Below are 11,316 nucleotides of genomic sequence, written 5' to 3'. Positions count from 1 at the left end.
CTTCAGTTACAACCTCAGAAGTTGCTCCGACATGTACCCGGATCTCTGACATAAGGTATATGGTTTTCGTAAGTGCTGCCAGCAAAGCGCCTCACAAGGTGTGTGTGGTTGCTTGATTTGGGGCTGGCGTTTTCAAGGCTAGGTGGTATGGCCGCATTTTCTTGGAAGAGTGTTTTAAGTCAGGGTTCATGTGTAGCTCAGTGAGCAAATATTTGAATATAAAGAAACAATCATGCATGCGCACATAGTAGCTAGGGATACCTATATTGTATAAAACATCCATTAGTACATTATTGTATACACTTCAGCCAACAACTAACAGAGACGGTCCATACTTCTACGGAGCCCTAGTGCGAAATGAGGAACAAGGGGCCCTTATTCACACAAAAACTATCAAAACACTATTTATTAGATATAAACCAAGTAATACTCAGTACATATCATATATATCTTTTAACTCTAAGCTGGCACCACAATGAATTTATTTTTCCTGATCCAACAAACTAACCATGATAGCAAGAAATCGTTATAGTTCCACGAAAGAGAGATCGCTTTCAAGAAGATGGACATATCAAGAAACAAGTAATACAAATTGTATAAGAAATGGTTAAGAAAGACAAAGCACCTGACTCACTGGCTCGATTCGGGTGTAGGAGGGTTGATCTGTAGCATGAACATGAAGACCACACAACCATGATCTGTAAGCAAGTAAATACTCCGTACATTCAAAACAGAAATCAGGTGCTAAATTCGATTTTATTTTGCTTAGGCAAATCTTGACTTCTTGGGAAGAAGAGAAGAGAGAGATGACAGAACACAGAGCTTGTCATCCATCTCCGTAGATTCAAACGACTATTTGATTGTGAACAATTGAGAATTGAAGGGGAGATGTTGGGAAACAATGGAGTCACCCCGTTGGCCTCCATTAATGGCTGGCCGGCGTGGCCGCACCATCGGAAATTCAGAGCAGTGGTAGCGCCGTTCTCGAGATTTGTGGGAGGAGGAGATGAGTCGTCAGGTACAGGAACGAACCAAGGAGAATAGCCGACATGCAACGATTTATTTTAATTTTGCTTATTACGAGAGGCAACGGGCTGACGATTGGTTTCTTCGGTGTTCTCACGTGCGTGGTAACCAGGGTACAGGCCGGGGCCCCTTCGTCGCTGGGGCTCAGTGCGGGCGCACTGTTTGCCCGGCCTATGGGCCGGCCCTGACGACTAAGAAACGCCATGAATAAATAACTACGACAAAAAAATGTGCTGAGTTTGGTAAATATTTATATGCGACTTGTGAAGCACGAGTCTCTATCCTACACATGGTAAAGCACCCCTCCTGTTTATCAGCATGCAATTTGCAAACAAAGTCGGCCATGGAGAGATGCGGAGGCACTTTTAGACATGTGGTTTTATCTGTAAGCACAGATTTGGAGACCACGGGAAATTGCCGGTGCAAGGGATACATAACTGATTAACTTAGGTCAAAGGATGGACTAGCTAGTTAATTTCTTACTGTATCATGTGATTATTTCAAATGTATGTTATTTGTGTAGTGGAGTCGTTGTAGTCTTTCTACCACATGCATGTGACGACAATGATGTGTAGTTTTTTTTGTCAAGATGCTAGCAAGAGCACATGATTTTTATCAATCATAACAAGGGATATATCAACCACTATATTGAATAGTATGAGCGATATTGTGTCGCCTTGTGTAAATCATTTAGTCCTTCTTTCGATTGGAAGTAATGATCAACATCATTGTGTTCATAGAGTTTTCTGAAGGAAAAACCATTTGACATTATCATATACTCCCTCCCTTCCTAGCTACAAGGTGTATAGTTTTTTGCACGGAAATTAAGGAATACACATGGAGAAAAAACTACACACGGTTTGGCAGGATTTATCCTCGACAATTGACGTGATAGAGGAGTTTTCAAAAGATAAAAAAAATATAAGCCAATCCCTAAAAAATCTGCACAGGTTGTCCAATGCAATATGCCTTATATTTTAGACAAACTATAACAAGAGGTCTTTAATTTAGTCTTCACAATGCAATATACCTCATTTCAATTTACCTCATTTCAAGAGGTCCAATGCAATATACCTCATTTCAAGTTAAAGAGTTCTAAATCATGATTATGTATTTTATTGACAAACTATAACAAGGGGTCTTTAATTTAGTCTGCACAATGTTGTCCTGGCGCATGTGATTTATTGTGTTCCCTATGAAAAATCACTTATGTAACTTCGTCCTTCAGTAAGCAGGAATGAGGTTCACATTTTCTTCATCATATCACCAAGACACCAATCTGATATTCATCGAAAGAGAGTGCACTCTTGTTGGGAGATCCAAAAAAAAATTCTTATACGGAGTAGTAAATATTACTACCTTCATTTTGAAATATGGGACTTGAGAGTGGATTTGGTGTTCACATGGATACGATGCGCATGCGTTCGACACCGTTGGATTCTGTTTGGCGCCGTTGGATTATGTCCATCAACTGACGATGACTAAACAGTTGCCGTTTCTGCTTTTACCGCCGAGGCCTAAAGACCTCCCTCATCACTCACGTGGGGTATGAGCTCGGGGCCCCTCCTCAACCGCTTGGAGCGGCCGATGTTGCCTCCCTGTCCATCCGCTCGCCGACAGTAGGTCACGGTGACTATCACCCCTTCCTCTGTGTACTAGCTGTGTCCCATCCGCCTCCACTCTGCTCCCGACGATCAACATACGTCAGACGGTGCCCTGGTCAACAAAAATAGAAAAGAAAAATGGGGAGACTAGCCGATCTCGCTCCGCCAACCGCCACGCATCTCCAAATTCAGTCAACGGGAGTTCGTGCAGGTGCAGCGGCCATGAAGGCCCAAATAGAGTCGACGGGGCTCAAGGGGGTGACCATCACCGGCCGAATCGAGTCAGCAAGAGCTCGAGGGGAGGCCATGGTAGGGAACGGACGGTGTCGCATCTGGTGCTGCATCTGGTGTGGAAGTTAATAAATTAGCCGGTACGAGCTTTGTTGGGAGGACCACACACCTCACAGATAAACTAACGCTTCTAGAGACACCCATCGGTATGTAAGTACATGGTCACCTATATACCTGATCACCGAGCTTCGATATAAGACTTTTTAGAAAGCTAAATTTGCTTTTAAAAGACTTACTGTATACTTTTAATAAAAAATACGTAAATTAAAAAGAGCACGTACCACTACCACATGCCAAAATAAATTCTGCAATACAGATTGGGCACATGCGTGCGCAGGCTATAGAGAAAATCCACCTAGAGGCTATTGCTCGAAATAAGTGTATAACGACGGCCACCTCGCCGGAGCTGCAGTTCCTGCAACCACGCCGGCGGCCAAGTCCACTCCCAATAAATAATGCTGGTACTCCTTGTACGTACTCCACCAGCGACATCAGTATCTACGTGGTATATATCTGTGCTCCTCAAATCCATCAGTGAAATCTATTCAAAACTAATTTGTGTCCACCCGCTTCGATTTCTTCAAGCTCTCCTCTTCTTCTCTCATGTCGTCCTGGTCACCAGCGTGACGCCCGACAGGTCGCCGCCGAACTCCTCGAGCACGACGAGCATGTTCCCGCTGGGCTTGAGCCAGGAGCGGGGCACGTGGTACCACCGCTGGGAGACGTCGCCGCAGTTGGTCTGGCACTTGGTCTCGCTGTAGGTGCCGGTGTAGCTGCAGCCGCCGCAGCTGCCGGAGGCCTTGTACGACCAGTACCGCCCGGCGTTGTGGCCGTTCACCCAGATCTGCCCCTTCCCCATGCTGCCCATGTCCAGGGCCACCGGCGCGCTGCCGGCCGGCGCGGCGAAGTAGGCCTGGAGAGATCAGCAGCAAAGAAAGTTCAGAATTGCAAAGTTCAGCAGAAATGGAAACGGAACAGTTAGACTAGTGCCATTGTGAATCGGAACTGACCTTGTGCCATGTCAGTGGCTGCGCGCCGCTGGCGCTGCTCCACTCGACGGAGGAGCTTCCGGTGATGGTGTTCACGCCGAGCGATTCGCCTTTCAGGCCGACCTGAGACGACAGGAAATCTTGATCAGTACTGAGCAAATGTTCAGTTCAATTGGCATGTTCAGTTCGAACAAATGTGGTTTACCTGGTATGTCCATTTCTGGTTGCTGAGGTCTCTCTTCCCCTGGTTCAGCCCTGAGAGTGTCACCGGGCCGAGAACGCCCACGTTCCAGGTCTCGTAGTGGGTACCCATATTCTGCGGCAAACACAGGAGATTGTAGTGCATCTTACAAAATGATCTGAAGTGAAACGGTGTCAAAACTCTTAATTTGTGATCAACTTACAGCTAGGCCCATTGCGGAGCTCAGGATGGAGATCTTGTTGCTGCCCTGCCACATCTTCACGGACTTGCTGTACGTGAGTTTAGGGTTGTCATAACCTCCATAAGCAGTTCCTGTGACATAGAGTCCATCAATAAAACTTTCAGATTTGGTTTTGTCGATAAAAAGATGCAGCTCTGACAAGGATGATTCAGACAATTACCGTAAGATTGCCCGTTGACGAACACCTGCAACGAGTGGCCGGCAGAGTTGATGGTGAGCTGCGGCCACTGGCCGGACTTCAAGAACTGCTCGCTCGAGTCGATGTTCACGCTGCATCGATGTACATCAAGGTAACGAACATTATCAAAAAAGGTAACGAACATTCAGAGCTCAAATAGGTTCAGACAGAGATGGTCAGTTTTCAAGAAGGGTCAGTTTGTTCGTCACTCACTAGGTGGTGTACCACAGGTAGTCCGACTTGTCCCAGGTCATGCTCAGCTGCTCCACCAGGCCGTCCTTGGTGAAGGCGCTCGAGTCCAGCGAGTTGGTGTCCTCGCTGTACGACTGCCACGAGAAGCCCCCTGCCGGGTTCATCTTCGCCGGCGCCGACGGCTCCTTCACCTGCAGCGCAATATATCGTCAGGACATGTTAGACATTCAGGCTGGATAGTGTTTAGTTTCAGTCATTATTTCTATCTGTCGCACCGTGGCGGTGTTGAAGACGGCGGTCTTGCAGTCCGGCAGGATGCTGATGGACCATGCCGGGAGGTCGTACCGCTGCCCGTTGTAAACCACTTTCGCGGCGGAGCTTGTGTGGTAATTGGACAGGAACGCGGCGCAGGCTCCGGTGCTCGACTTAAACACGTACGCCTGAAGAAACAGAACTCGATCAGTTATAAATGGATCTGTTGTCACTTCATTTGGCTGGATATTTTCTGATTAGGAAAGCAACAAGACCAAATTAAGTATCAAACCTTCTCGTAGCTCCCAATGGACTGGACGGTGGGATCTCCGGAGACGAGTGCCGGCTCGGCCTGCTTGATGGCCTTGTGCAGGTCCCTCAGGTGACCCCATTTCGGCTGTCTAAGCAGACCTGTGCACCGTACCAACAATTACTTCATATGATGAGAGCAGAATTTCTCAATGCGAAGATCGGCTACCCCTGATTTTACACTCCAGGAAGGCGAAGCCAAACATGAACTGGATTGTGTACCGTATTCGTCAATCGGGGCGTCGTAGTCGTAGCTCGTTGCGATGAATGGGCCACCGGCGGTGCGGTCGAAGTTAGTGCCTCCATGGTACTGAAAAAGGGAGCAAATGTTAGGTGCCTGTACCCACTGAAAACTCAAGCATCTGAGTGAAGACGACCCAGCTTCAGTGGCTCACCATGTAGTAGTTCACGAAGGAGCCGCCCTTCTGGACGTACCTCGCCACCGCGAACGCTAGATCCTCCACCGGCCGGTGGGGCACCGCGCCTCCGAAAGCCGTAAACCTTAAAATGAACCAGCATGATCGACCGTGTCAACATTGCTGTGGATGCTTGACATTTCACTTGTGTTTGTTGAGAATTTTTAAGATTCAAACAAATTTACCATCCACTCCAAGCTTCAGTCCACATGGAAGGCTTGCCTTTGGAGTTGGGGGTGAAGTCGTCGCAGTAGAAACCGTTGCAGGTGTTTATCTGCCGCCACCATCAGTTCAATCAGCATCCAAAGTTAAGACAAGAACAGAAAAGCCAAAAGAATCGATTTACAAAGAAGAAAGTATCCTAAAAAAACAGAGAAAAAAACAATTATCTGGCGCCAATGCCACTCACTACATATGCCAGGCTGCAAAGTTGGCAAGTTCTGCTGTGCTGGAAAGCAAGTGCGGTGGCAGCGTTCAGTGATTCGGTGATGTGATGTCCTAACGGAAGCATGTGGCGATTGCGAGAAAGGGAGGTGGTTAAATTAGCTGGTACCACAAATTTGCTCTCTGCATCATGGCGTTGGATGGCATCGACGGTGAGAGAGAGAGAGAGATGAGGAGGAGATGGTTATTACCACGGGGTCCGGGGCGTCCTCCTGCTTGCACATCACCCACGGCACGCCGGCGTCGGTGGCGACGGCCATCTTGGCTGCCCAGTTGGCGTAGGGCTTGGCGCCGGCGCCCATGACGGACTCCATGGGCCCGTACTCGTTCTCCACCTGAGCCAGGATGATGGGCCCGCCCTGCCACTCGAAGAGCCCCTCCGACTTCATCATCGACACGATCTTCTCCACGAACGTCTGCATCGCCGCCTGCAATTCGCACCGCCGGAGACGCCGTAAGATACAAAACCATGCAACAGTGGACGAAAGGAAGAGACCAAAATCGAAGGGGCCGTTTGACTGTCAGTGATACCTTGAAGGGGCCATTGTCAGTCCGGAAGCTCATGCCAGGCACATACTTGAGCCAGACAGGGAATCCACTGCAGCACCCAAAGCAAATACAAATTAGCTTACCAAAGTATATATATCAAGGAAGCAAATCCAAAGTAGCTACCAAAGAATGGAATGGCTGTTGCATTGAGTAATTGGCTGCTGACCCGAAGTTCCACTCGGCGCAGACGTATGGTCCGATGCGGAGGTGGACGTAGAGTCCGGCCTGCTTGGCGAGCTTGACGAAGCGGACGAGGTCGTAGCGGTCGCCGAAGTAGTACTGCCCCTGCACCGGCTCGTGCCCGTTCCAGAACACGTACGTCTGGATCACGTCGAGGCCGCCGTCCTTGGCCTTCTGGATCAGGTCCGGCCACATCTCCGGGGTGCTGCGCGGGTAGTGGATGGAGCCGGACATGAGGATGCGGCGCTGCCCGTTGATGACCACGGCCCTGTGGTCGTAGGAGACGGCCGCATTGGCCGTGGAGGCGAATACGGCGAGCAGGACGAGGAGGAGGACGCCGCTGGACATGGTGGCGCCACCTAGCAAACGGCCGGCCGGGAGCCTCGGGCCGGCTCTGTTGCTCTGCTAGGACAGTGTGTGAACTGGTTGTTGGCTTCTTGGTGGGGCAATGGAGAAGAGGGAAGAGTGGGAGAGGAGGGATTGAGGGAAGGTGTGGCGGTGGGCTTATATGTGCCGGTGGATGACGAGCCTATCAATCGACTGGGCGGCGCCAGTGCCCGAATGGGAACGTATTCCTGATTTCTGGAATCTTTTTTTGCTTGTTTAACTGCTCCCTTCCGATCTTTCCCCCTCCCTTTTTGGATTAGTCGGTGATGTTTACCACTTCAAGGGAAGGAGGAGAACCGGAGTCGAAATGGTGAAACTGTGAAGCGGAAAGCAGAGGAAGCGTGTTCCCTGACGCTGGAGTAGGCAGAGCGGTAACCGGATTGCGAGGGGAGGAAGACGAGAGATGGAGCCCACATTCCATAGGATGATGATAGGAACCCCTCTGCTCGTGTGTTTTTTCTATAGTTTTCTTTACAATCTATAAGTATCCCCATTTGATTTGTTTGGTGCATGGTTTTAACTGAAGTTAATTTGGATCGCATGACATATCAGCCGAGTTGCGTGCCCGGAGGGACGATGTTCATGAGCGGTTGGTGAATTCAATTAGCGGTTGAAGTAGTTGCACTCACTTACCGGATGACTTTGAATATTGCTTATATTGGGCCAGAGAAATCTAGAGCAACGTTGATTTGAGGGCAGTCTATTTTGGCGGTACGAAGTGCCATTCCTTTTTCCGCAACTAGCATGTACATTATGTCGCGCTGAAAATTGTTGCAGTGTATTATCTAAAAGGAACTTTGGTGTTGGGTACAAGTTAGCCTAGTGAGTACTGTACCTTTTTAGGAGTTTGTTATTGTTGTTGCTGCTATTTAAGTATGCTGTGCTGACTTTACGTTAGTAGAAACTTGTGTAAACGGGTGCTCCCTGCTAATTTTATGTTAGTTCAGACTTAAGGTATGCAATCTGAAACTCATATCTTCTATAGATAAACCAACAATAAAATATTTGAAAGGTTTAACAACTATAGTTGTCCTGAACTACCATAACAACAAATCCATTTTACAACAGGAGTAAATTACACAAAACCACCAATTTTAGGGACATGCGTTTAGGAAACCGACACTTCCAGATTTTGTGTTGTTGCACAAAATCACTCTTTTGAAGCTTTAAATTGTAGGCAGATGTACTAATTCCGCCACTTTTTAGAATATTTGTTTTAGACCATTGGACTCTATTGGCGTATCTAAACATAAAGACTGAAAAGTTTTGGTTCCGTGCAAAAGATTCTCAAAGTGGTAGTTTTTTCTCAGAAAGGGGACATCCTCTATCTCTCCAGTGATTGATGCATATAGCCTTATTTATTGAGGGAAACACATCACTAGTTAGTGAACCCTTTTGAGATGAGTATTTGAGTCACCCAAGTCTCAAAATGCAATAAATGGTCATTCAACTTTTTTTTATGAGCATAATAGTTTGTTTCGTGTTCAGAGCGAATTCCAGTGTTTGTCTTTCGGAGTAACCTTTCTTATTTCCAGATAATATCAACTATTAAACATTAAATATGATGAAAAATCACAAGCCATATAGAAGATTAAAGAAAATTAACCATACATCACATGTCATATCAGACCAGTCGCCCTATGGATATCTCAAGTTCATGCACTTTGCGTGTGCACTAATATCCAGCCATGATATTAAAAAAATCACAATTTGTGGGCCCAAGTATAGTAACACAACGTTCTAATTAATTTGTAATAAACGTCTTTACTTCATCACCAGACCGCTTGTCATGAAATTTGTGTTACTCTTGCTGACACTTCATGTACTATATTGTATTGAATACTATTTTCGGGTATAAAAAGACAATATTAGCAATGTAAACATGCCCACATATACGTAATTTTTTGTACAATCCAATATTCATTTTTACATATACATTTCTAGTACCCAACTAAAACAACTTTCTGTTGCAACTTTTTTTTTTGTTTGGTTTGGGATGCCCTAAAAAACTTTTGTGATAATAGATTTCACCAAAAAGATCAAAGAATACAAATACTATCACATCTCACCATGCCTCTTAGCATATAATAGTGTCTTATTCATTATCCTTTTCCATGGTATTCTTAAATATCTACAAAACTTTGTAGAGTGTATGATTCTAGAAAACTACTTGGCAAATATTTCCAAACTATAGATACTAGTGTAACATGCCTAAATCACCCCCCTTGAAGTTTGAATTATGTTATGGTGAATTTATGTAGTACAAAATGGTGTAAAAGGGCGTTCAGTTTGATAAATCAGATTTTATTGAGTAATTATAAAAAAAAGGGTTAATTATTGGTTTGCCACTACAGCCCGCGCAACACTCAGTTTTGCCACTAAAGCAGAATGGTTCTCAGTTTTGCCACTAGTATGTGTGCAACGACTCGTTCCGTGAGTCTGCCGTTTCATTCAAGTCAAACGTCCTGGACTCGGCTGTTTCAGGTGGGACCAGGCGGAGACGCGTTTGAAAAGAGGACCGTTGCTGGCCGTTTCGCGTGGGACCCACAAGGTTTGGCTTTGGGCAGATGAGAAGGGTGTTTAATAAAATGGTGAAAAATGAACAAACAAAAAAGGGTGCGGCTGGGACTCGAACCCAAGACCGCTTTGTTTGGTAGCGTGAAGGATTGCTTTGGTAACCAATGGGGCGGATGGAAAGATATTGAAAAGCGAATGGAAGAAATCTAGCTATAGATAGTTCTAGTTCGTGACTTGGTTTATGGTGTAAGGACGCATATGTTTGTTCTTTGTGTTTATGCATGCTGCTTAACCAAAAAAAAGGGTGCGTCTTTGTTATTTTAAGCATTACGTGTTTGTGGTTTAGGTTGGAAAAATAATCAAACAAAAAAGGGTGCATCTTTATATTTTTGCGAGGGAAAAATGGTGCATTTATCTGATTTCAAGCATTGCGTGTTTGTGATTTTTTGTTTCATACTTATATGGGTACCCTACTTATATTACATCAAAATTCATACTTGGATCCATGTTTGTGATTTCATGATTCATACACCCTTGATATATTACATCGAAATCATAGAAAACTAAGATATATGAGATGCAAATATTGGTAGCCAGATAATCACGCAAAATAACTTAGATAAATTCGATACATAAGATGCTTAGTTCCACCATTACACGGAAGTAACTTAGATAGATAGATGGGTACCCTAGATAGATAGATAGATGGGTACCCAAGATAGATAAGTTGAGTGACACACGACTTGACACGACTCAACACGGAACCACATAGAAAATGAAAACGTAAAGCTAAAAAAACATGACGAGCTTGATGAGAACACATCTTGGCCGCACCACCTGCCGCAGCACCTGCGCCGCACCACCGTCTTCACCAGCGTCTTCACTTGTAGTACGGGAGGCAGTGCATAGGTTTCCCGGAGAAGAAGATGGCGTCGCAATCGGTGAAGACGTTGTAGGTGGTGAAGAAGATTGACTCGCAGCCGCACCAGAAGACCTCACCGAGGAGGGCGTACGCGTCAAATCGGTTGGCGAAGGTGACCGTGAGCAGCTTGAGGGCGACGCCTTCACGAGACTCGTTGACGTAGTACATGACGGGCGAGCCCGGTGGGAGGTGGGAGAAGCCCTCGTCGAGGAAGTCTCGAGTGAGCTCGACCTCGGTCCTCCACCTCGACTTTGCCCACACACGGAGCGTTTTCTCGACGAGGACGTCCGCCGGATAGAGTAGCTCCGTACTGGTGCGCGGACGGCGGAAGGTCGGTCCCGTGTACTGCATCTTCGGAGAGGCAGAGAGGCTCGCTTGGGTGCGTGGTGCTTTGGACAGGGAGAGGAAGAGAGGCTCGCTCGTTTGGTGTGTGGGAGAGGAAGAGAGGCCCCTTATAAAGAGGTTGGCTCATAATTGGGTGGTTCCTAATGAATTAACGCGTGGCTAGCCGTCTTCCAAAAATAATTAAGCGTATTGACGATGGCAAAACTGATGCCGCTGCATCGCTGCGAGAGCTGAGACGACGGCAACGCTGAGACGCTGCGTTGATGCATTAA

At 46.5% G+C, this 11,316-nt stretch overlaps 1 protein-coding gene across 1 annotated transcript; it reads right to left on the bottom strand.

The window, feature by feature from the left end:
- Nucleotides 1-3,164: 3,164 nt before the first annotated feature.
- LOC127313263 (beta-galactosidase 9) lies at nucleotides 3,165-7,361 on the bottom strand. The gene is made up of 14 exons (XM_051343813.2): nucleotides 6,860-7,361; nucleotides 6,676-6,742; nucleotides 6,336-6,572; nucleotides 5,886-5,974; nucleotides 5,680-5,785; nucleotides 5,507-5,594; nucleotides 5,268-5,386; nucleotides 4,999-5,163; nucleotides 4,745-4,914; nucleotides 4,514-4,623; nucleotides 4,315-4,424; nucleotides 4,116-4,226; nucleotides 3,932-4,033; nucleotides 3,165-3,834 (listed from the first exon to the last, which is right to left on the bottom strand). Exons 1-14 carry the CDS (start codon nucleotides 7,219-7,221, stop codon nucleotides 3,523-3,525), a joined length of 2,148 nt encoding a protein of 715 aa, XP_051199773.1. The 5' UTR covers nucleotides 7,222-7,361; the 3' UTR covers nucleotides 3,165-3,522.
- Between the last annotated feature and the right edge of the window lie 3,955 nt (nucleotides 7,362-11,316).

This window comes from Lolium perenne, chromosome 7 (assembly GCF_019359855.2).
Source record: "Lolium perenne isolate Kyuss_39 chromosome 7, Kyuss_2.0, whole genome shotgun sequence".
Classification (NCBI taxonomy): domain Eukaryota; kingdom Viridiplantae; phylum Streptophyta; class Magnoliopsida; order Poales; family Poaceae; genus Lolium; species Lolium perenne.
Note: the sequence above shows the minus strand (reverse complement) of the source record. Positions and strands in the feature narration are given on the sequence as shown.

Excerpts from the sequence above, each read along its gene's own strand:
- LOC127313263 (XM_051343813.2), bottom strand. The coding sequence starts at position 7,221 with ATGTCCAGCGGCGTCCTCCTCCTCGTCCTGCTCGCCGTATTCGCCTCC. Across the intron at positions 4,915-4,998 it reads CCGTCTTCAACACCGCCACG|GTGAAGGAGCCGTCGGCGCC; the intron begins GTGCGACAGATA and ends ATTGCGCTGCAG. Across the intron at positions 4,227-4,314 it reads GCTCCGCAATGGGCCTAGCT|AATATGGGTACCCACTACGA; the intron begins GTAAGTTGATCA and ends TGTTTGCCGCAG.